At 43.4% G+C, this 26,545-nt stretch overlaps 1 protein-coding gene across 5 annotated transcripts in view; it reads left to right on the top strand.

Moving 5' to 3' along the window:
* The window catches only part of mcf2la (mcf.2 cell line derived transforming sequence-like a), a 126,646-nt gene that overhangs the window by 32,939 nt on the left and 67,162 nt on the right, over window positions 1-26,545 (top strand). For all 5 annotated transcript variants that reach the window (XM_088330492.1, XM_088330493.1, XM_088330491.1 and 2 more), the window contains one exon: window positions 24,863-24,946. In XM_088330492.1, the coding sequence (XP_088186618.1) occupies window positions 24,863-24,946 (84 nt within the window). The remainder of the gene's footprint in view (window positions 1-24,862; window positions 24,947-26,545) is intronic.

The following is a 26,545-nucleotide window of genomic DNA, read 5'->3' as shown; positions in this document are numbered from 1 at the left end:
AAGACACTGAACCCCTAATACCCCCAATAAGCAGGTTAGCGCCTTACAAGGCTGCACGGCCGCTATTGGGAAATGTGAAGCACATCCAAGCTATTTTTTTTTTTTTTTATAATAAACCTCATTCATGTCGAGCAACTCAGTGTCTCACAAGAAAATGTTCATTAACAATATATATAATATAAAGAAACACATTTACGATATAACATGTTAAACTACATAAATAAACATGTTTGAAAAAAAAAAGACTTTTTTGTATTTTGTAAGGGAAAATATGACAGTTTGTAAGGGTATGGAGCACACCAAATTTTGGGGACCCATAGATCTCTGTCGGGACCCATAGATTTTTGAGCATGCGAGTCACTTTTTACAGCTCAAATGAACACTGGTATACCCCCGATTTCGATTTCAAAATGAGTAAAATCATATGAATACATGCAAGTAGCATCCATGGGGCTAGGGTCAGTTTTGACCAATACATATTTGTTTCAGGTAAAAACTAAAAAGTCATTTATTCAGCAATAGAATTTTAATACAAAAAAGGGGAAAAGCAGAATAGGCAAAAAAACACACAAAACCAAAAAAAAGTAGATGATATACATTTGGAAGGCCAAACAAACTAAAAACTGGACTAAGGTCAGGAAATGGTTATTAAAAAGAAGTAGTAAACGTCTATGTGTGCAAGGACTATAACCTGCTCATTTCCAGAGTTGTGTAGGGTTACTTTAACTTGATTACTTTCAATGACTTTTGGATTACTCCAATAGCAAATATGCTAATAAAAGACAAAAGAAACTAAATAGGAAAAAAATGATGACTCACAACACGTGGTAAGCTTTCTCTCCTGGCTTTGATCTCTTTGATCTCCATAATTTATAATCTTGTTTTTAGAACCAGGTCGAAACTAACACAAATGTAACTACAGTATCTCAATAAGAGTATTTTAGAATGTAGTGAAATATGTTTTTTGTTGAAACATACGGTAGTGACACTAACAAACGAGGGTTCGATAAAAAAATATTATAAATATTATATAAACTTGAATGGTGTCTTCTTTTTTACCTCACTGTGAATGTGTGAAACTGGAGTGTCATGCCCAATTTCGTTGTCACAATATGTCAACCCATTTTGTAACAATGACAATAAAGGTAGATTATATTCTATTCTATTCTTTTATTATTGTTTTGCGGTTTGAGTTGACTGTATTTGAAACAGGCCTTTTCTTACTTTTACCATTTTCATGCTAAACTAACAAAAGATATTATATAAAAACTGTATTAAAATCCTTTCATAGGTTCAATACATGAATGAAGCCCACTTTCCCTCTATTTTAATCTGTTGGCCTGCTCTAGATAATCAGTCAAATGCATTGTGAGTTTCAGTTTCTGTCTGTAATAAATGAAATGGAAATTCAATGGTTGTGGTTAGCGTTAAGCTGAGCTAGCTAGGTTAAAAATATTTTTCAGTGTAAAGAGCCATGCAACACATAAAGCCTGCCATCTGTAACGAAATATTTGGTATACAAGACAAAGAAGAACAATGACGGGTGAAGAAATAATAAGAAAAAAAGGCCGAGAGAGAGAGAAGCTCAGCTCAGCCCGACCCGAACGTAATGATTGACATTTTAGGCCCAACCTGGCTTAAGATCTTACTTACCTCTAGGCTGAAAGTGGCGGACAAAACCCTTTTCACTTCAGAGTAGTCCGACCAATCGTTATCAAACCTACACAAAATCTAAAGATTAAGGACTTTTGGCACGATTGCTTTTCTGAATTACCGCCCCCTAGTCTATATTTTGTGGAACTGGTGATGTGACCCAAAGCCTACAAGCAGGCGCTCATAATCCAACTCGGAATATGATTGGGTAAACCAACAGCTTTCTTGAATACTGATCTTAGGGTACACGGCCTTCAGGATTTCTTGTGAAGGCCCCCGGTAAATTTCTGAGCCTAGCAATAAGCAGGGTTGGGTAGAGTTACTTTAACTGGATTACTTTCCATTACTTTAGGATTACTCCAATACCAAATATGCTAATAAAAGACAAAAGAAACTAAATATGAATAAAATGATGACTCACAACACGTGGTAAGCTTTCTCTCCTGGCTTTGATCTCTTTGATCTCCGGCAAAACGAACATCAAATGCCACAGAAACAAAATGAAAATAAATCCAAACAGCTTGCCAACATCATTTTTGCCGTTCCATGTATTCCGTTACTCCCCAAGCCTGCGCAAAATTTAGTCATTTTATTCCTATTTAGTTTCTTTTGTCTTTTATTAGCATACTTGGTATTGGAGTAATCCAAAAGTCATTGAAAGTAATCCAGTAAAAGTAACCCTACCCAACCCTGGCAATAAGTAATGGCTGGAATGTGATTGGTTGAATGCTTGAGTATGAAAGCCCAGATCTGGAAGCTGTGCGACCAGGGAGGAGTAATGTAAGGAAGCTGACTGCCAATTTGGAAGCATTGATTGGAAAAATAACATCACATGATCCCGATACTTTTTAGGTCTGCAGAGAAGGCTTTGCAGGCCCTTACGCTCCTCCACTCAAGAGAGTTATGAGCTATAATGCCAGTGCATTGCAAAAAAATGTCTGACTCTTGCTTCTTTCTGTAATCCTTGTCGAAATTTGACCTTGTGGTTCCAAAACCCAAGTCCTTGCATATTTGTGACTTATCTGGTAAACTTGTTTGTCTTTGTTTTCCCTCGTTGTGGTGGTTCGAGATTTCAGAGGAGCTTAGGTTTATCTCCGTTACACCGAAACACTATGTACATAATACAAATTGTTTGTTGGAATACGGGATATACCAGGGGTGTGAAACTCATTTTAACCCGGGGGGCCACACGATAGAACAAACATTCTGTCGGGGGCCGGACTAGTAGATTAGAGAGAAAGAAATAAAGAGATGAAGAAATAAGAGAAAGAGGGAGGGAAAAGGGGAGAGGGTGGGACAATGAAAGAAAAAGAGGGAGAGGGAGGGATAAACAAAAGATAAAAAGTCGTGAGAGTGGGGGGAAAGAAAGGGAGAGGAAGAAAGAAATCAAAGAGAAATAGAAAGACGGAAGGAGAGAAAAGAGAAAAGAAAACGCGAAGGGTAGGAAGAGAGAAAGAGAAAAGAGAGAAAAGAGAGAAAAGGAAAACAAGAAGTTAGAGCAAAAGAGGTTAAAAGACACAGAGAGAGAAAGAGACAAAGAGTGGGAGAAAAGGAGTGGAAGAGAGACAGAGATGAATAGAGAGAGAGAAAGAGAGAGAGAGAAACAAAGAAAGAGAAAAAGCAACAGAGAGAGTGAGAGAGATGGTGAGAGAAGGGAGGACGAGACAGAGAGAGACAAAGAGGAACAAAGAGAGACAAAAAGCAACAGAGAGTGAGAGAGATAGTGAGAGAAGAAAGGAGGAAGAAAGAGAGAGAGAGATTGAAACAAAGAGAGAGAGAGAGAGAGAGAGAGAGAGAGAGAGAGAGAGAGAGAGAGAGAGAGAGAGAGAGAGAGAGAGAGAGAGAGAGAGAGAGAGAGAGAGAGAGAGAGAGAGAGAGAGAGAGAGAGAGAGAGAGAGAGAGAGAGAGAGAGAGAGAGAGAGAGAGAGAGAGAGAGAAGTAAAGTGTCTTTGTTCGAGGCACCTTTCTTTGGCAACATCAAGTGGACATATTTCAACCTGCGGCTTGTTTTTCTCTTGCGCTTCTCTGATTGTTTTCTGGCGGGCCGGATTCAATCCCTTATCCCTGATCTGGCCCGTGGGCCGCCTGTTGACACCCGTGGGTTATAGTGTAAATAAGGTTATGTTGATCCGCGATAAATCGTTTTCTAGAATCAGCTGTTCACTACTCCGTGTTCTCTCACGACACAAGGATGTTCAGTACATCGTACAGTAGTAGGAGGGCACGTTAGGGTTTTGTTATCGACATATTGAAGAAGTATGTCTCTATATTTGTGTGTTGTAGTGAGACCGTGCAATTTTAAAGTATCGTGTACACAGGACTGTCTCAAAATGTTTAAGACTGTTGTTCAGTTCAAATTTAAGTAGACACTCAATATAAGGCGAGAAGACATCAATGGATTTTAGACCAGCAGGGAGCCAAGGAGAGGGGCTTTCAGATAAGGGAATCCCATTCCTTCCTTCGGCCCTCGTCCGAGCTTATTATTTATTATATCTTCAAGGTTACAAAGAGCAGACCAGCCTTAAAGGGATTTAAAAGAAATGTTTTTTTCAATAGGCACAGAATGTGTAGATCCATCCATCCTCTAACTGCACCGCTTATCCTCAGTAGGGTCGCGGGGGTGCTGGAGCCTATCCCAGCTATCCTCGGGCAGTGGGCAGGGGACACCCTGAACTGGTTGCCAGGGCACACGGAGACGGACAATTCGCTCACTCATTCACACCTAGGGACAATTTGGACTGACTAATTCACCTGACATGCATGTTTTTGGAATGTGGGAGGAAACCGGAGTGCCCGGAGGAAACCCACGCAAGCACGGGGAGAACATGCAAACTCCACACAGGAGGTTCGATCTCAGACAACTCACTCGCTCATTCACATCGAGGGACAATTTGGACCGGCCAATTCACCTGAGATGCATGTCTTTGGAATGTGGGAGGAAACCGGAGTGCCCCGAGGAAACCCACGCAAGCACAGGGAGAATATGCAAACCCCACACAGGAGGTTCGATCTCAGACAACTCACTCGCTCATTCACATCAAGGGACAATTTGGACCGGCCAATTCACCTGAAATGCATGTCTTTGGAATGTGGGAGGAAACCGGAGTGCCCCGAGGAAACCCACGCAAGCACAGGGAGAATATGCAAACTCCACACAGGAGGTTCGATCTCAGACAACTCACTCGCTCATTCACATCGAGTGACAATTTGGACTGACTAATTCACCTGACATGCATGTTTTTGGGATGTGGGAGGAAACCGGAGTGCCCGGAGGAAACCCACGCAAGCACGGGGAGAATATGCAAACTCCACACAGGAGGTTCGATCTCAGACAACTCACTCGCTCATTCACATCAAGGGACAATTTGGACCGGCCAATTCACCTGAAATGCATGTCTTTGGAATGTGGGAGGAAACCGGAGTGCCCCGAGGAAACCCACGCAAGCACAGGGAGAATATGCAAACTCCACACAGGAGGTTCGATCTCAGACAACTCACTCGCTCATTCACATCGAGGGACAATTTGGACTGACTAATTCACCTGAAATGCATGTTTTTTTGGAATGTGGGAGGAAACCGGAAGGCCCGGAGGAAATTCACGCAAGCACAGGGAGAATATGCAAACTCCACACAGGAGGTTCGATCTCAGACAACTCAGTCGCTCATTCACATCGAGGGACAATTTGGACCGGCCAATTCACCTGACATGCATGTTTTTGGAATGTGGGAGGAAACCGGAAGGCCCGGAGGAAATTCACGCAAGCATAGGGAGAATATGCAAACTCCACACAGGAGGTTCGATCTCAGACAACTCACTCGCTCATTCACATCGAGGGACAATTTGGACTGACTAATTCACCTGAAATGCATGTTTTTTTGGAATGTGGGAGGAAACCGGAGTGCCCGGAGGAAACCCACGCAAGCATGGGGAGAACATGCAAACTCCACACAGGAGGTTCGATCTCAGACAACTCACTCGCTCATTCACATCGAGGGACAATTTGGACCGGCCAATTCACCTGACATGCATGTTTTTGGAATGTGGGAGGAAACCGGAAGGCCCGGAGGAAATTCACGCAAGCATAGGGAGAATATGCAAACTCCACACAGGAGGTTCGATCTCAGACAACTCACTCGCTCATTCACATCGAGGGACAATTTGGACTGACTAATTCACCTGACATGCATGTTTTTGGGATGTGGGAGGAAACCGGAGTGCCCCGAGGAAACCCACGCAAGCACGGGGAGAATATGCAAACTCCACACAGGAGGTTCGATCTCAGACAACTCACTCGCTCATTCACATCGAGTGACAATTTGGACTGACTAATTCACCTGACATGCATGTTTTTGGAATGTGGGAGGAAACCGGAGTGCCCGGAGGAAACCCACGCAAGCACGAGGAGAATATGCAAACTCCACACAGGAGGTTCGATCTCAGACAACTCACTCGCTCATTCACACCTAGGGACAATTTGGACTGACTAATTCACCTGACATGCATGTTTTTGGGATGTGGGAGGAAACCGGAGTGCCCCGAGGAAACCCACGCAAGCACGGGGAGAATATGCAAACTCCACACAGGAGGTTCGATCTCAGACAACTCACTCGCTCATTCACATCGAGGGACAATTTGGACTGACTAATTCACCTGACATGCATGTTTTTGGGATGTGGGAGGAAACCGGAGTGCCCCGAGGAAACCCACGCAAGCACAGGGAGAATATGCAAACTCCACACAGGAGGTTCGATCTCAGACAACTCACTCGCTCATTCACATCGAGGGACAGTTTGGACCGGCCAATTCACCTGAAATGCATGTCTTTGGAATGTGGGAGGAAACCGGAAGGCCCGGAGGAAATTCACGCAAGCACAGGGAGAATATGCAAACTCCACACAGGAGGTTCGATCTCAGACAACTCAGTCGCTCATTCACATCGAGGGACAATTTGGACCGGCCAATTCACCTGACATGCATGTTTTTGGAATGTGGGAGGAAACCGGAAGGCCCGGAGGAAATTCACGCAAGCATAGGGAGAATATGCAAACTCCACACAGGAGGTTCGATCTCAGACAACTCACTCGCTCATTCACATCGAGGGACAATTTGGACTGACTAATTCACCTGAAATGCATGTTTTTTTGGAATGTGGGAGGAAACCGGAAGGCCCGGAGGAAATTCACGCAAGCACAGGGAGAATATGCAAACTCCACACAGGAGGTTCGATCTCAGACAACTCAGTCGCTCATTCACATCGAGGGACAATTTGGACCGGCCAATTCACCTGACATGCATGTTTTTGGAATGTGGGAGGAAACCGGAAGGCCCGGAGGAAATTCACGCAAGCATAGGGAGAATATGCAAACTCCACACAGGAGGTTCGATCTCAGACAACTCACTCGCTCATTCACATCGAGGGACAATTTGGACTGACTAATTCACCTGAAATGCATGTTTTTTTGGAATGTGGGAGGAAACCGGAGTGCCCGGAGGAAACCCACGCAAGCATGGGGAGAACATGCAAACTCCACACAGGAGGTTCGATCTCAGACAACTCACTCGCTCATTCACATCGAGGGACAATTTGGACCGGCCAATTCACCTGACATGCATGTTTTTGGAATGTGGGAGGAAACCGGAAGGCCCGGAGGAAATTCACGCAAGCATAGGGAGAATATGCAAACTCCACACAGGAGGTTCGATCTCAGACAACTCACTCGCTCATTCACATCGAGGGACAATTTGGACTGACTAATTCACCTGAAATGCATGTTTTTTTGGAATGTGGGAGGAAACCGGAGTGCCCGGAGGAAACCCACGCAAGCATGGGGAGAACATGCAAACTCCACACAGGAGGTTCGATCTCAGACAACTCACTCGCTCATTCACATCGAGGGACAGTTTGGACCGGCCAATTCACCTGAAATGCATGTCTTTGGAATGTGGGAGGAAACCGGAGTGCCCGGAGGAAACCCACGCAAGCACAGGGAGAATATGCAAACCCCACACAGGAGGTTCGATCTCATGACCTCAGAACTGTGCCGCTCATGCGCTAACCACTACGCCGCCGTGCTGATATTTTCTCTGCAGGCAGTTAGCATAGGTCTCATTTACGATGCACACACAAAATATGTATACAGGCTGTGAATTCTTACTATATGTATTGCTGAGTCAAAATTAGAAGTGCTAAGCTCCCATAATGCACTTTGGCATTTCAGCTGTATCGTATGCATGTCCGAGGAAGTGAATTATCAAGAGTAATGTTACTAATTCTTAAGTGGTAGGTGGGTTCTAACAAAACTCAGGGGCCATATATATATGTATGTGTATATATATATCTAGGTGAGCCTCATGTGATGTCAAATAAATATAAATTTCTTGACGTTTATAAGATAATACGGTAGTTTTTGCAGCACAGACTACAGACGATTATGACATAACCCCCTGATCTAAACCCTGCATGAGGGAAAGCAAAAACTCAAAAACCTCAAGTCATGTTTATTTGTTTGACCCTTAATCACAAGGAGTCTCAAAGGGCAGCGCAGACCACAGATTACTACAAACTACAGACTATTATGACACCCTCCCCCGATCTAAAACCTACATGAGGGCAAGGGAAAACTCAAAAAACACAAGTAAAGTCATGTTTATATGTGACACCCTAAATGACAAGGAGTCTCGAAGGGCTGCACAGACCACAGACTGGTAAGACACCATCCCCTGATCAAAATCCTACATGAGAGGAAGGGAAAACTCAAAAACCTCAAGTCATGTCATGTTTATTTGTTTGGCCCTGAATCACATGGAGCCTGAGGGCTGCACAGACTAGTTTTACACCGTCTCCTGATCTAAATCCTACATTAGGGCAAGGAAAAACTCAAAAACGTCAAGTCATGGTCATTTGTGACACCCTCAATCACAGAGTCTCAAAGGGCTACACAGACCACAGACCTTTGCAAACTACAGACTATCATGACACCAACCCCTGATCTAAAACCTACATGAGGGCAAGGGAAAACTCAAAAACCTAAAGTCAACTCAAGTCCTGTCTATTTGTGACTCCCTTAATCCCAAGGAGTCTCAAATGGCTGCACAGACCACAGACTAGTAGGACACCATCCCCTGATCAAAATCCTACATGAGAGGAAGGGAAAACTCAAAAACCTCAAGTCATGTCATGTTTATTTGTTTGGCCCTTAATCACATGGAGCCTGAGGGCTGCACAGACTAGTTTTACACCATCTCCTGATCTAAATCCTACATTAGGGCTAGGAAAAACTCAAAAACGTCAAGTCATGGTCATTTGTGACACCCTCAATCACAGAGTCTCGAAGGGCTACACAGACCACAGACTTTTGCAAACTACAGACTATCACGACACCCTCCCCTGATCTAAAACCTACATGAGGGCAAGGGAAAACTCAAAAACCTAAAGTCAACTCAAGTCCTGTCTATTTGTGACTCCCTTAATCTCAAGGAGTCTCAAATGGCTGCACAGACCACAGACTAGTAGGACACCATCCCCTGATCTAAATCCTACATTAGGGCAAGGAAAAACTCAAAAACGTCAAGTCATGGTCATTTGTGACACCCTTAATCACAAAGAGTCTCGAAAGGCTACACAGACCACAGACCTTTGCAAACTACAGACTATTAAGACTCCATCCCCTGATCTAAAACCTACATGAGAGCAAGGAAAAACCCTGTCTCAGACCTGGAGCCCTATTCAAATTTTCCCATTAATGAATACATACAGAAATACTACTACATTAATTCTACAAAAATACAACAACAGTATTTATACAAAAAAACAACAACAATGATCCACCTATAGAAATCCTACAAAAGTTATATAATGGAAGTATTACCAAAATACTACAAAAATCCTTCTCCAGGAATACTACAACAATACTACAGTAATAACACAAAACCTGAAATGAAGTCATAATTAAAATATTCACAGATATTAAAAGCGACTGGATTCAATCATCCAATAGGCCAGATCTTGGCTCTAGGTAAATATCAAATCTTTGATATACAACCTCAGTGTTTAGTTTTTCTTCAATTCCCTACTCTGTTTTTGTGTGTAGGAATGAACAACACCATATTCCCAATCGCCGTCTGCCTTTGTGACCCAGTTTTTGCCAAGCAATTTGTGTGTGCATGTGTTTGTATATCAGCGGCAGATGGCATTTTGGTAAAGCCTTATCGTAATACCCCATAATAGAGCTCTGGGCACGCGCAGTTGCCCGGTGGTGGGCAAATCCCGGCCTCTCTACAAGCACACACCTTCAAAATAAGGCAACTGTTCATTTTGATGTCTGTTCTATGCGATTTTGCGGTCTCAAATAGTAGACTTGCGTTCGTCTGTAAAGGATTTTATACATTTGACTATAAAGGATGTTACACGATTGACTACAAGTTACCGTAGTTTCCGCACTATAAGGCGCACCGGGTTATAGGGCGCACCCCCAAAAAATAGTTTTTGGTCCTATATTTGACATACATAAGACGCACCGGATTATAAGGCGCTACAACGGGAACGTCGACAAAACAGTCAGATAGTTCAGTCCAACTTCTTACCCCCTTAACATTCCCAAAGCTTGCAAAGAAGCAAATACGTGTCTCAGACATGTACCGAAACAGAGTCTGTACGATGTCACTCAAATGCATCGTTCCATCATTCGGAAAGTTAAAGTCTTGGGATTCAAGAAATGCCAACCATTCCTTAGTTTCTATTTTCGCTCGCAACTTTACTGTGCATATGACAATAAACACTTGGAATTGTGTTTAATTTAAAAATAGACATTCAATTCCATCTATTATCTTCACCCGCTTATCACAGAAACATCGAGTTCAGTCTGAAACAAGATACAGGGAAAATATATAGCCGGAGTAGCTCACCGAAGTTGTTGTGTTCAATAATAGGTGCAGCCATGCTCCTCTTATATCCGTGAGTGTAGTAAATCCAGGAGAATAAAATATTTACGAATACAGAATAGTAAAAAATGCTTTCTGTATGCCGTCAACCATGTGCTCTACACATTCATCTTTTTCGGCCAATTGCAGGCTTTGTTTTGCCGCTTCAGCCTATGCCAGCCTGTAAATGATAAAAAGGATCCGCCCCTTGACCTCAGAATAACTTTAGCCAATAGTGATTGTTTCAAATGATGATTGACACATTGGTTAGCCAATGAAACGCCGGTAAATAAATCCCAGCATACACCGCGGACGGGGGAAAATCTAGTCGGCGGCTGCTTGCCTTAGTTGCAAGACTTTGCAACTTAATATTGATCCATAAATAAGGCGCACTGTATTATAAGGCGCATGGTCGGCTTTTGAAAAAAATAAAGGCTTTTAGGTGCGCCTTATAGTGCGGAAAATACGGTACATGTATTGAGTTTAATGCAATAGATATTCACTGACTGGGCTTTAGTGCAGTGAAAGTTCAAGGCAGGCATAAGTGGTGGAAGATTAATTACAGGACGGGACGTACTGCTGATAGCACATTAGCAAACCCAGACGTTGTTGACGCAGAGCAACCAAGCGCTGTTTTGGGAAAACGACACATCAAGGCGCTGTGTTGTGAGATCTTTGGGCGCAAACAACTGCCTAGTCTCCTCGATGTCTGGACCGGTGCATTGCAAAGGCCCCTCCCAGGGGGCGTGCTGACTCCTGCCTTGGGGCGGGTCAGGTGCCAGCTTCACCACTTCCTCGCCGAAAGGCGTCGCAATATCTAAAGAAAACTCATATCAGCAAAGCGCTTCTCAAAACAATGCTGACGTCCTTGTGCGTCTGGCCTTCTCCCGTCAGCACTCACAGGAATTCTGTTGTCAAAAGACGTCTGATGCATTCCAGACAGCCTAACCTTAGCCTAAATAACAGCTGATTAGGTCACAGATATCAATGGTTTTCCGTGCTTTGCTATGTATGCAGTGAGCAATGTGATAAGTTGCTTCAGTGGTGGTGTTTTTAGGAGTGACAAAGGTTTTCAGGGTCTGTGTTTGTTTGCCGTACCTGGACACAGCCCGTTTAAATGTTGAAAGATTTGATACAATTGACTATAATGGATATTAAAAAATTAACTACAAAGTAAGTACATGTACTCAGTTGGATGCAGTAGAGAGATTCACTGACTGTTTTTCTTCAAGGTACATTAGAAGGTTAGGCTGTCTGGAATGCATCAGACGTCTTTTGACAACAGAATTCCTGTGAGTGCTAACGGGAGAAGGCCTTTGGGGGTGCGCCCTATAACCCGGTGCGCCCTATAGTGCGGAAAATACGGTAGTCTGTCGTCTGGAATTTATGGTAAGGGTTGTCTGCAAAGCAGACTTTTGTTTTTTTTATATTAAATATGTGTTGGGAAAGTGTGGACAACGTGGATATTTCGCTAAACCATCGTGGAAACGAATCTGAAGTGACAACAAGCAGCAGGCCAACACATTAAATATGTAGGCATGTGTAAAGAATCCTCTCCTTGGTGACCCATTTGAGACCAGGACCTTCTATCCACAACTTCTCCATTTCAAACTCCATACACCCACCTCCCTCCCTCACCTCTTGCCTTTCCGAACTCAAAACATGGTTCACAACAAACTTTCTTAAATTAAATGCCAATAAAACAGAATTCCTCCTTCTTGGCACCAAATCCACTTTATCCAAAGTAAACAATTTCTCTCTCAACATCGACAGCTCCTTAGTGTCCCCCTCCCCCCGGGTCAAGAGTCTGGGTGTCATCCTGGATAGCATGCTTACCTTCCACTCACATATCAACACCATCACCCGCACTGCTTATTTCCACCTCCGCAATATTACCAGACTCCGCCCTTCCCTCACCCCCCGCACTACTGCTATTCTCGTCCACAGTCTTGTCACATCCCGCCTTGACTACTGCAATGCTCTCCTCTTCGGCCTTCCTCAAAAGTTCCTCCAGAAAATTCAGCTGGTTCAAAACGCCACTGCTCGCGTCATCACAAAAACATCTTCCCAGCAGCACATCACCCCCGTTCTCCAACAGCTACACTGGCTTCCTGTTCAGCATGGCATCAGCTACAAACTGATCCTATATACATATATGGCCATTCACAACCTGGCTCCTCCTTACCTGTCCGACCTTCTCCAGGTGCACGTCCCCGCTCGCTCCCTCAGATCCTCGTCCTCCCTCCGACTGTCAGTGCCCCCTGCCCACCTGAGCACCATGGGAGCCAGAGCCTTCAGTCGCGCTGCTCCAAAACTTTGGAACAATCTACCTCCGGACCTCCAAAACTGCTCACCTCTCTCCACTTTTAAGTCCCGTCTAAAAACACACCTGTTCAGAACTGCCTACAACACATAGCTTCTCCATTTCCTATGTTTTTATGATTTAAATTGTATTTTTTCATTGTCTGTACAGTGTCCTTGGGTGGCCTGAACGGCGCTTTTAAATCAAATGCATTATTATTATTTCAACTTGTCAGCCTTCTTATCACCTAAGGGTCCGAAATACCAAATTTTACACTATTGAAATGAAGAACGAAGTTCCGATAAAATCAAAGGAACTGTTCCAATGGATATGTGGTTCAGGCATGCTAGACCGCATGTTTTCTTGGGAAGCCAGTGGGAAAAAAACATGAATGAAGCGAGGGATGTAGTTGGGGGGAAGGGTGTGAATTAGGTGGAAGGACATTCTTCTCTTTCCCCCCCCCTAATCACTATTTGTGTGTGCCCCACTTCCTCATTGAATGTGTGAGCTCCAATAGGTTGGCAGAGCAGCCATAGGAAAACGTCATCATTCATTGAAGTGAATGCAGTCAGTTGGAGAGTTCAGTAGCGGTGAAAAACGATGCCTGCATGGCTGATGCCTATCTTTTCAAAGCATGTTGATCCACTTCTATACCCGCGCTCTTTTCTGTAAACCGCATTCTGCATTGTGTCGGGAATTAATATCCAAATTTACCGTTTACCAAATTGTTCGAATGAGTTATCTGACTACATTAACCAAGCACAACCTACACTCACCCAACAATGTATGCGCTCGTTTCTTGAGGGAAAAGATGAACAGGAAAGCCGTCATTTTCACACGGGGGCAGATTTAATTGTATTGTATTTATTTATTCAGCCAGTGTTGGAGAAAATGCAGGTTCGATAATCGTTTTTAAGTCTTCTCTTACGTGATTCAATCAAGTACACGGAGGCTTGCCATGAGGGGGAGCTCTTTATTGCATCATCCCAAGGAACTCAGAGAACTCCAGACATAACAATGCTTTTATAGCTTCAATTTGAGTACAACCCAAGAGGCGGCCGAGATCTCACGTAACAACAAGGAAGATGTTGTCGTACCCTTATTAGGACATGTTGTTCGCCTCAGTTTGCTCAGAGTCCTTGAAGGTCCCATGCCCTTTTAAGGCTGCCAAGGACCTTCCCGAAATGATGTCCACATTCTCTCACAACTGTAAGCAAGTCTTTCTACATTTCTAAATGTATGCAGATCTATTCTACAAATGCAAGTCTATTTTCCACAACACCAGTATAAACCATAAACATGATATATACAAGAAATCATTTGCCACACAAACACTGAATAATGATAAAATAATAGATTTAAAAGAATAAAAAGAATAGAGTAAAAAAGATATTGGAGTGTATAATACAAGGTAATTATATGGGATGGATTAAAAAGAAAGAATATGTAAATAAGAAGACTAGAGTAGAATAGGTCGGAGGAACTATACATAATAACCTAAATCAATTCCCGTTGAACATACGGATAGCGGAAGGGTAAAAACTCTAAGACGTGTAGTCTCGCTCCCAATGGAGCGAAGACGGCGACCTGACGGCAGGTCATCAAAGTACCTGTGAGCAGGGTGACTGGGATCGTCTATCATTTTTAGAGTCGTTTTTTTTTTTGCAGGGACGATTTAACTAAGTGTACTCCATAGAAAATGGCCGAATTTGTGTCGTTGGAGTCTCTGGGAAGCCCTCTTCTGAAGTCCTTTAGCTCTCTCCTATTCACCATCTTCTCCCTCCATAATGGCGTGCCGACTCCTCCCATGGGCATGCCAAGGGAGCTCCCCCCCTGGGCGTCTCGATGTGCACAACTATACACTTATACACAGTCCAATGCACAATCACTACTACACTCTCTCATGCACACTACTATACTCTCATACAGACTACAATACTCCCTCATTCATACCCCTATACTCATTATAGTTATTACACACACTCTACTATAATCTCTCGAACATTATTATACTCTCCTACATACACTGCTATACTTTCTGTCTTACACATAATATTATACTCTCATAGCCACACTACTACCAGTCTTGTTCCACGCACAGACTGAGGATAATTTCTCCCTCATGCCATGAGGCTCATTAACTCCACCCGGGGGAGTAAAAGCCCACATTAAACATTTTTGTATTCTATATCTTTTAGTTGATTATTTTATTGTTCAACAGAAGAAAACTACTGGACGTGTGAATTTCCCCTATGGGGATGAATAAAGTATCTATCTCTCTATCTCTCATGTCTATCTCTCTAACTCTCCATCTATCTCTACCTATCTATCTATCTCTCTATCTGCCTATCTCTATCCATCTATATCTATTTCTTTCTATCTATCTATATCCATTTCTCTATTTCTCCATCTCTATCTATACATATTCATTTATATATCTCTCTATCTATCTACATCTACTTCTCTATCTCTCTATATCTATTTCTCTATCTCTCTATCCATCTCTCTATCTCTATCTATATCTATTTCTCTCTCTCTCTCTCTCTCTCTCTTTCTCTCTATCTCTATCTATCTAGATCTATTTCTCTATCTATATATATTTCTATCTATCTATCTCTCTATCTGCCTATCTCTATCTATCTAGATCTATTTCTCTATCTCTCTATATCTATTTCTATCTATCTATCTCTCTATCTGCCTATCTCTATCCATCTATATCTATTTCTCTCTATCTATACCCATTTCTCTATTTCTCTATCTCTATCTATCTATATCCATTTCTCTATCTCTCTATCTATCTCTCTATCTCTATCTATCTATATCTATTTCTCTATCTCTATCTCTCTTTCTCTATCTCTATCTATCTGGATCTATTTCTCTATCTCTCTATCTATCTCTATCTCTCTATATCTATTTCTCTATCCCCTCTATATCTATTTCTCTATCTCTATCTCTCTATCTATTTTTCTAACTCTTTATTTATCTCTCTAACTATCTATATCTATCTCTTCATCGATCTCTCTATCTATCTCTATATCTATTTCTCTATCTCTTTATATATCTCTTTATCTATCTATATCTATCTCTCTATCGATCTATATCCATCTATTTCTCTATCTCTCTATCTCTATCAATCTATCTATCTCTATCTCTATCTCTATCCATCTCTATCTATATCTTTGCTGTCACAAACATACTAGTATACTCACTCATACTATTATACTGGAAGCATCTCACACACACATCACTGTGTGCATCACACTAGATGTGAAAAAAACAATAGTAATAGGAAATGTAATGGCGTGTGAGAGAGACTTTATTAGAGTGTATGTTTGGGTGTAAGAGTCTGTATATACAGTGTTTCAAAACATTGATATCATTGACGATAAAGACTATTTTATTTTGGGAGAGTATAGTAGTTTTTGTGTGAAAGCATAGTACTGTGTGTGTTAGAGTATAGTGGTTTGTGTGATAGAGTATAGTAGTCTTTGTGCATAGGTGTGATGGTTTCTTAAGAAGAGTATCGTTGTGTCACGAACCAGGAACGGAGACGGGACCCAATTGCGTTTGTTTTACTCAGTTTTATTTTGAAGGAGGAAAGGACTTGCACCCACGATCCAGGAATCGTCTTTCAGACGGCAATGTCGAGAGCGAGGAAAAACGGGTCTGAGAAACAGAGAAAAAAGAGAATGATAGAGAAAGAGACAGAGATAAAATATACACAAAAAGAGAGGAGCGGGAGAAAAACAGAAAAACAAATCGGGAAAAAAAGAAATAGTTAAAAAGAAAGAGGAGAGAAAACAGAAAAGGGTAGTGAGAAAGATAGAGAAAAAAATGGAAAATGAGAGCAGGAAAGAAAGAGAGCATTAGAAAGATAGAAAAAGAAAGATAAAGAGAGGAGAGAGAAAGACAGAAAGACAAAATGGAAAAAAAGAAGTAGTTCAAAAGAAAGAGAGAAGAGAAAACAGAAAAGAGGGTAGAGAGAAAGATAGAGAAAAGATAAATGGAAAATGAGAGCAGGAAAGAGAGAGAGCATTAGAAAGAAAGAAAAAGAAATGTAAAGAGAAAAGGAGAAATAGAGAAGACAACATAGAGAAAAAAATAAAAAGAGCAAGAGAAAGAGAGAGGGAGAGGGAGAGAGAGAAAGAGAGAAAGAGAGAGAGAGAGAGAGAAAATAGGTGTAAGTGGAAAAAAGGCAAGAGAGAGAAAGAGACAGTAAGAAAGAATGAGAGAGTGAAGACAGAAAAAGGGAAGGGGAAAGAGAAAAACAGATAAAAAGAAGGAGTAAATTACAGAGAAAGTATGAGGAAAAAGAGAGAGAAGAAGAGGTAGTGAGAGAGACCATAAAGATAAAGAGCAAAAGAGAGGAAAAAAAGAGAAAAATAGAGAAAGAGACCTAGAAAAGACACATAAAAAAGAGAGGAGAGAGAAAGACAGAAAGACAAATCGGAAAAAAAGAAGTAGTTCAAAAGAAAGAGAGGAGAAAAAAAACAGAAAAGAGGGTAGAGAGAAAGATAGGGAAAATAAATGGAAAATGAGAGAAGGAAAGAGAGCGCATTAGAAAGAAAGAAAAAGAAATGTAAAGAGAGAAGGAGAAAGAGAGAAGACAACATGGAGAAAAAATAAAAAGAGAGAGAGAGAGAGTGAGCAGGAGAGAGAGAGAAAGAGAGAGAGAGAGAGAGAGAGAGAAAGGGGGAGAGAGAGAGAACGAGAGAGAGAGAAAATAGGTGTAAGAGAAAAAAAAGGCAAGAGAGAGAGAAAGAGACAGTAAGAAAGAATGAGAGAGTGAAGAAAAAGAAGTTTGACGAGGAGCAAAAACATAAACGGGTCCAGAAAAAGGTCGGCGACGGGAATCAGACAGAACAACAGGGCAGGATAGAGTCAGGAGTCACAAAAGCTTGCCTAGCGTGTCGCGTAGGTTCACAGACGATCTGACGAGTGTTGTCAGGAAGGCTGGGGTTTGAAAAGAGTACGACAGCCAATCAGGGACCGTGGCTGTTGGCGCATTTGTGAGAGTATGATGTTTTATGTTAGAGCAAATATGATTTACCGTATTTTCCGCACTATAGGGCGCACCGGTTTATAGGGCGCACCCCCCAAAAATAGTTTTTGGTCCTATATCTTCCATAAGGCGCATTGGATTATAAGGCGCTACAATGGGAACGTCGACAAAACAGTCAGATGGTTCAGTCCAACTTATTACCCCTTTAACATTCCAAATATCATTCGGAAGGTTAAAGTCTTGGGATTCAAGAAATGCCAACCATTCCCTAGTTTCTATTTTCTTTTTCGCTCGCAACTTTACTGTGCATATGACAATAAACACTTGGAATTGAGTTGAATTTAAAAATAGACACTCCATTCCATCCATTATCTGCACCGCTTATCACAGGAACATCGAGTTCAGTCTGAAACAAGGGAAAATATATAGCCGGAGTAGCTCACAAAGTCGTTGTGTTCAATAATAATGTGCAACCATGGTCCTCTTATATCCGTGAGTTTAGTAAATCCAGGAGAGTCAAATATTTACAAATACAGTACAGAATAGTAAAATACTGTTTTCTCTATGCCGTCAACCCAACTTGCTATTCACATTCATCGTTTTCGGCCAATTGCAGGCTTTGTTTTGCCCCTTTAGCCTATGCCAGCCTGTAAATGATAAAAAGGATCTGCCCCCTTTACCTCCGAATAACATTAGCCAATAGTGATCGATTCAACTGATGATTGACACATCTTTTTCGGCCAATTGCAGGCTTTGTTTTACAGTTCAAGCCAATGCCAGCCTGTAAATGATAAAAAGGATCCGCCCCTTGACCTCCGAATAACTTTAGCCAATAGTGATCGATTCAAATGATGATTGACACATTGGTTAGCCAATGAAACGCCGGTAAATAAATCCCAGCATACACCGCGGACTACTTGGCGTTCGGGGGAAAATCGAGTCGGCGGCTGCAAGTTAGTTGGAAAACTTAATGTTGATCCATAAATAAGGCGCATTGTATTATAAGGCGCATGGTCAGCTTTTGAAAAAAATTAAGGCTTTTAGGTGCGCCTTATAGTGCGGAAAATACGGTACATCTTAGTCCGGCAAACAAGCTAAACTAGCAGTTACTATAAGTGTATGCATAAAAGGTCTTTTATTTTACACATTTGATAAAAAAAACAACCTCTGCTGCTCTTCATTGTAGACATTTGTTCCACTCTGATCTTCGAAGCAGATAATTATAGCCGAGTGGTTGTTTTTGGTCAAATGAAAGGCTTCTGGGTTTTGGCTGGAATGCTTGCGGTGGCTTGAAATCTGCCAAGTGGACCTGAGGCTTTGCCACGTCTCCATGATGTCGTATTTCCCACCGTTTCCAGGTTTGTATTCTGCGTCACGTTCTTTTTATAGAGGCCGAAAAAAGGGATCCCACATGGTGAAGAACATTACTTTTTTGACGCAATATGAACTGCATTAGGGCAGCACGGTGGGGCAGTGGTTAGTGCGTGTGCGGCACAGTTCTGAGGACTTGGGAACCTCCGGTGTGGGTTCAAATCCAGCTACCGGACTTCCTGTGCGGAGTTTGTATGTTCTCCCCGTGCTTGCGTGGGTTTCTTCCGGGCACTCCGGTTTCCTCCCACATTCCAAAAACATGCATTTCAGGTGGATTGGCCGGTCCAAATTGTCCCTAGGTGTGAATGAGCGAGTGAGTTGTCTGTCCCTGTGTGCCCTGCGATTGGCTGGCGACCAGTTCAGGGTGTCCCCTGCCCACTGCCCGATGTTTGCTGGGATGGGCTCCAGCACCCCCGCGACCCTACTGAGGATAAGCGGTGCAGCTAATGAGATGAGATGAGATGAACTGCATTAAATGAAACAATAGACCATTTTGGTGCAGGGACCAAGTCCTCGGACCAAAGGACTGAATACCCTAAGACAAGCTGCAACCCTAAACCAGGAAAAAAATCAATTTTTTTCCCGATTTATTGAAAGAATGGGTCACGAAAAACAAAATGACCATCAAAACCCAAAAGACCCTCAAGTACCGTATAAATAAGAATAGAATAGAATAGAATAGAAGAATAGAATGTACCTTTATGGTCATTGTTACAAAACATGGGTTGAACGTATTGTGACAACGAAATTGGGCGTGGCACTCCAGTCTCACATTTATCGGGTGAGGATAAAGAAAACCAAGAAGATAAAGGAACAAAGAAGCTTACATTGCATCTAATGTCATGATTACCGATGTGATTTACCTGTGCTTGCTCATTTGGCGCCAACGGCCACGGGTTCTGATTGGCTCCCTGTCACTATTTGAACCCAGTCCTGTCAGTCCCCTGTTGTCAGTCCGTCTACGAACCTCAGTGTAAACTAGGCAAGCCTTTTTCGACCCTGACTCCCACCTGTCCAGGTTTTTGCTCCCGTTTGTCTCCAGCTATGACCCGTTTTGATCCTGACCACGTCTATTCTCTCGTCCCAGTTTACGATCTCTTGTACTCTCCCGTTCTGGCTTTCGACTTGCTTTTTACACGGCAAGCCCTTTTTTGCCTGTCCCGTTTTTTGCTCCTGTTGTTCTCCTGCTACGATCTGTTTTGATCTCGACCATGTCTGCTCTCCCGTCCCGTGTAACAATCTGTTTTTGATCTCGACTTTGACACCCACCTGTCCAGGTTTTTGCTCCCGTTTGTCTCCAGCTATGACCCGTTTTGATCCTGACCACGTCTATTCTCTCGTCCCAGTTTACGATCTCTTGTACTCTCCCGTTCTGGCTTTCGACTTGCTTTTTACACGGCAAGCCCTTTTTTGCCTGTCCCGTTTTTTGCTCCTGTTGTTCTCCTGCTACGATCTGTTTTGATCTCGACCATGTCTGCTCTCCCGTCCCGTGTAACAATCCGTTTTTGATCTCGACTTTGACACCCACCTGTCCAGGTTTTTGCTCCCGTTTGTCTCCAGCTATGACCCGTTTTGATCCTGACCACGTCTATTCTCTCGTCCCAGTTTACGATCTCTTGTACTTTCCCGTTCTGGCTTTCGACTTGCTTTTTACACGGCAAGCCCTTTTTTGCCTGTCCCGTTTTTTGCTCCTGTTGTTCTCCTGCTACGATCTGTTTTGATCTCGACCATGTCTGCTCTCCCGTCCCGTGTAACAATCCGTTTTTGATCTCGACTTTGACTCCCACCTGTCCAGGTTTTTGCTCCCGTTTGTCTCCAGCTATGACCCGTTTTGATCCTGACCACGTCTATTCTCTCGTCCCAGTTTACGATCTCTTGTACTCTCCCGTTCTGGCTTTCGACTTGCTTTTTACACGGCTAGCCCTTTTTTGCCTGTCCCGTTTTTTGCTCCTGTTGTTCTCCTGCTAAGATCTGTTTTGATCTCGACCATGTCTGCTCTCCCGTCCCGTGTAACAATTCGTTTTTGATCTCGACCTTGACTCCCACCTGTCCCGTTTTTGCTCCCGTTTGTCTCCGGCTACGACCTGTTTTCATCCCGACCACGTCTCCTCTCCCGTCCCGGCTTTCGACCTCTTTTCGTCCCCGACTACGTCTTCTCTCTTATTTTGGCTTACGACTCACTTCCAACCCAGACCACGCCTTGCTCTCCCAGTCCCGGCTACCGACCAGTTTTCAGCCCCTGACACCGCCATCGCTTGCTAGGGAAAATCCACTTCCGTGTTCCCACCTGTCCCGTTTTTGCTCCCATTTGTCTCCAGCTACGACCTGTTTTGACCCTGACCACGTCTGCTCTCCCGTCCCGGCGTACGACCTCCTTTTGTCCCAGACTAGGTTTACTCTCCCGTTCTGGCTTATGACTCGTTTCTGACCCCGACCACGCTTTGCTCTCCCTGTCCCGGCTCGCTCGCTACGGAAGATCCAGTACAAGAGCGACTTGCTTCCCGCGTCCAGCGAACACCGGATCGTGGGCGCAACCCTTCCTCTTTGTTTCAATAAAACTTGTGGTAAACGTCATGCAATTGGGTCCTGTTTCCGTTCTGGTCCTGACATCTAAGTGACCTTCTAAAACTGCTTTAAAATAGCCACATGCTAAAAGAATTCAAAGTATTAGTACAACGTGTCCCTAAAAATGGTAATTGTTAAAATATGTAGATAATACATCATCATATACTGGTAAAAAGATAGAAAAATAGAACATTTTTAAACAATTTGCTGTACGTTTGAGCAGCATTTGTACTCCATTTTTGTATTTCACAATCATTGACTCCTTCAAATAAACCACTGCATTACTTTTTTCAACTTTTCCCTTGTCACAAACTTTTTTGGGTAGGGTGAAGGAATTAAAACCAACCAAATGACAATAAAATGAGATGTGATCCCTCTCAAATACAACTGAGATGGTGCCAATGGACTGAACAGGAGTGTTCTTGTGCAGCTCATCGGTGAGTATCAAGCCTTTGGGAATGATATCAGTGTGAAAATTCACCATTAGTTTTCAGGAGTAGCTATTATTAGATCTTTGGGCACACATTGAGGAAGCCCTGTTTTTTTAGCGTTGCTTCCTGTATCCTGCGATTGAGAGTAGGCGCAGTAAAGCAGCGTGGTGAGAAAAGCGAAGGTATGAATAAGTAATTAGAGGAATGTTTCTTTCCAAAAAGTTAAGGAAGTGTCGTGATTGCTGATTCGGGGCACCAGCGACTGCCCTGTTGGCGCCAACAGCCACAGAAGCTGATTGGCTGTTAAAGTCCTTTTAAACCCCCGTCTTCCAAGAGGAAGCGGTCAGACCGTCTGCGAACCTATGCTTTCAGCTCGGCAAGCTCTGTACTAACAGACATAATCCTGTTTTGGGACCTGTTTCTGGCTTGCTCCTCCGTCCGACCATCGACATGTTTTGCCCTGTTTCCTGCCTGATACCTGTTGCAAACCTGTTTCTGGACCCGTTTCTGGCTTGCTCCTCCGTCCCGACCATCGACTTGTTTTGCCCTGTTTCCTGCCTGATACCTGTTGCCGACCTTTTTCAGGACCCGTTTCCGCTTTTGATCCTCCGTCCCGACCATCGACTTGTTTTGCCCTGTTTCCTGCCTGATACCTGTTGCCGACCTGTTTCTGGACCCGTTTCTGGGTTGCTCCTCCGTCCCGACCATCGACCTGTTTTGCCCTGTTTTCTGCCTGATACCTGCTGCCGACCTTTTTCTGGACCCGTTTCCGCTTTTGCTCCTCCGTCCCGACCATCGACTTGTTTTGCCCTGTTTCCTGCCTGATACCTGCTGCCGACCTTTTTCTGGACCCGTTTCCGCTTTTGCTCCTCCGTCCCGACCGTCGACATGTTTTGCCCTGTTTCCTGTCTGATACCTGTTGCCGGCCTGTTTCTGGACCCGTTTCTGGCTTGCTCCCTCATTACGACCATCAACATGTTTTGCCCTTTTTCCTGCCTGATACCTGTTGCCGACCTGTTTCTGGACCCGTTTCCGCTTTTGCTCCTCCGTTCCGACCATCGACATGTTTTGCCCTGTTTCCTGCCTGATACCTGTTGCAAACCTGTTTCTGGACCCGTTTCTGGCTTGCTCCTCCGTCCCGACCATCGTCATGTTTTGCCCTGTTTCCTGCCTGATACCTGCTGCCGACCTTTTTCTGGACCCGTTTCCGCTTTTGCTCCTCCGTCCCGACCATCGACTTGTTTTGCCCTGTTTCCTGCCTGATACCTGTTTCTGGCTTGTTCCTCCGTCCAGACCATCGACATGTTTTGCCCTGTTTCCTGCCTGATACCTGCTGCCGACCTTTGTCTGGACCCGTTTCCGCTTTTGCTCCTCCGTCCCGGCCATTGACATGTTTTGCCCTGTTTCCTGCCTGATACCTGTTGCCGACCTGTTTCTGGACCCGTTTCTGGCTTGCTCCTCCGTCCAGACCATCGACCTGTTTTGCCCTGTTTTCTGCCTGATACCTGCTGCCGACCTTTTTCTGGACCCGTTTCCGCTTTTGCTCCTCCGTCCCGACCGTCGACCTGTTTTCCCCTGTTTCCTGCCTGATACCTGCTGCCGACCTTTTTCTGGACCCGTTTCCGCTTTTGCTCCTCCGTCCCGACCGTCGACATGTTTTGCCCTGTTTCCTGTCTGATACCTGTTGCCGGCCTGTTTCTGGACCCGTTTCTGGCTTGCTCCCTCATTACGACCATCAACATGTTTTGCCCTTTTTCCTGCCTGATACCTGTTGCCGACCTGTTTCTGGACCCGTTTCTGCTTTTGCTATTCTGTCCCGGCCATCTACATGTTTTGCCCTGTTTCCTGCCTGATACCTGTTGCCTACCTTTTTCTGGCCCCGTTCTGCTTTTGCTCCTCCGTCCCGGCCATCGACCTGTTTTGCCCTGTTTCCTGCCTGATACCTGCTGCCGACCTCTTTTCTGGACTCGTTACTGCCCTTGCTCCTCCGTCCCTGCTAGTGACCTGTTTTCCCGCCGCCTACGACTACCCTCGCTCGTCACGGAAGTGCCACTTCCGCGTTCCCGCCATCAGCTACCCGTGTCCGACGATCATCGGATCGTGGAAGCAAGCACTGCTCTGTTTCTCAATAAAACTGAGTCAAAACGAATGCTATTGGGTCCTGTCTCTGGCTTGTGGCAGGAAGACCCTGTCATCGACGGGGAACAGAGGGATGACGTTTCGTGCACATCCGCAGGAACGCAATCGTCATGGTGACCAGGTCACCGGAAACATCAGGGCTTCAGTATTGTTGCAATAAAATGCTATTTTGCTAGCAAAGTGCCCTGGTGTTTAAAGATAGCATTGTTTAGATATCGGAGGTATCACTAATTCAGAAAAAAAGAAAAAAAACACCCAAATAAAAGTTGAAATTCCGGTTTCCATAGCTACGGAATAAAAATTTCTGTAGTCCTTCAAAAATGAGTCCAAATGGCAAAAAAATGTCTGCCTCCAGCACTTCCCTTTTGAGAGAAACGTCCGGCACTGAATGAGTTAATAGCGTACACTATCTACAACACTAGTGTTACATCTAATGTCAAATATAGTAATGGAAAAATTGTACTCGTGTCTCTTCCCAGATAAGATCTCTCAGGCAACCGATTTCCCCCTGTGTGCGGCGCAAATCGGCACGGAACTCCAAAAGCAGTTTGCCACTCTACCAGGTTGGTTTGTTTTCTTTCTTTTTGCACTCGAAGGGAGCACAGGAGTCAAAGAATTAGGTTGTGTATGGGGTTGCCACGGCAATGTGAATCATTTATGTTGGGGATTATTTGCCTTTGCAACGTGAGCCACCAGGAGAGACAGAGTATATCTATGTGGCGGTGTCCAACGTGCGGCCCACGGGCCAGTTGAGGCTCACCGACCGAGACAAGGCGGAGAGAAGCACAAGAGAAAATTGTGCTGCGGTTATACATATGTGGACTGGATCTCGCCAAAGGAACTGGAGCTGGATTTCTTTCTTCTTCTTACCATCCTTCTCTCACTCTCACCCCTCTCTTTTTATTTTTTCTCTCTGTTGTCTTCTGTCTTTCTCCTTTTCTCTTTATATTTCTTTTTCTTTCTTTCTAATGCTCTCTCTCTTTCCTGCTCCCATTTTCCATTTATCTTTTCTCTATCTTTCTCACCACCCTTTTCTGTTTTCTCTCCTCTTTATTTTTAACTATTTCTATTTTTCCCGATTTGTTTTTCTGTTTTTCTCTCGCTCCTCTCTTTTTTATGTATCTTTTATCTCTATCATTCTCTTTTTTCCCTCTCTCTCACTACATCTTCTCTCCCTTTTTCCTCATACTTTCTTGGTAATTTACTCCTTTTTATCTGTTTTTCTGTTTCTCCTTCACTTTTTCTGTCTTTTTCTTCACTCTGTCATTCTTTCTTACTGTCTCTTTCTCTCTACCCTCTTTTCTGTTTTCTCTCCTCTCTTTCTTTTGAACTACTTCTTTTTTTCCGAATTGTCTTTCTGTCTTTCTCTCTCCTCTCTTTTTTTATGTGTCTTTTCTAGGTCTCTTTCTCTATCGTTCTCTTTTTTCCTCTCTTTTGCTCTTTATCTTTATGGTCTCTCTCACCACCTCTTCTTCTCTCTCTTTTTCCTAATACTTTCTCTCGAATTTACTCCCTCTGTTTCTTTTTATCTGTTTTTCTGTTTCTCCTTCCCTTTTTCTTTACTCTCTCCTCCTTTCTAACTGTCTCTTTCTCTCTCTTGCCTTTTTTTCCACTTACACCTATTTTCTCTCTCTCTCTCTCTTTCTCTCTCTCTCTCCCACTCTCTCTCTCTCTCTTGCTCTCTCTCTCTCTCTCTCTCGCTCTTTCTCTTTTTATTTTTTTCTCTGTTTTCTCTCTTTCTCCTTTTCTCTTTACATTTATTTTTCTTTCTTTCTCAGTTCTCTCTCTTTCCTGCTCTCATTTTCCATGTATCCTTTATCTTTCTCTCTACCCTCTTTTCTGTTTTCTCTCCTCTCTTTCTTTTGAACTATTTCTTTTTTTCCGATTTGTCTTTCTGTCTTTCTCTCTCCTCTCTTTTTTATGTGTCTTTTCTAGGTCTCTTTCTCTATCGTTCTCTTTTTTCCTCTCTTTTGCTCTTTATCTTTATGGTCTCTCTCTTTTTCCTCATACTTTCTCTCAAATTACTCCTTCTTTTTATCCGTTTCTCTTTCCCTTTTTCTGTCTTTCCCTTCAGTCTCTCATTTTTTTCTTTCTGTATCTCTCTCTCTTGCCCTCTTTTCTACTTATACCTATTTAATCCACACAAATGGTAGGGGCTCCGT

The sequence above is a fragment of the Urocampus carinirostris genome, chromosome 3, assembly GCF_059441175.1.
Source record: "Urocampus carinirostris isolate Australia breed hairy pipefish chromosome 3, RoL_Ucar_1.0, whole genome shotgun sequence".
Lineage (NCBI taxonomy): Eukaryota > Metazoa > Chordata > Actinopteri > Syngnathiformes > Syngnathidae > Urocampus > Urocampus carinirostris.
This window is presented reverse-complemented; position numbering and strand designations above follow the sequence as displayed.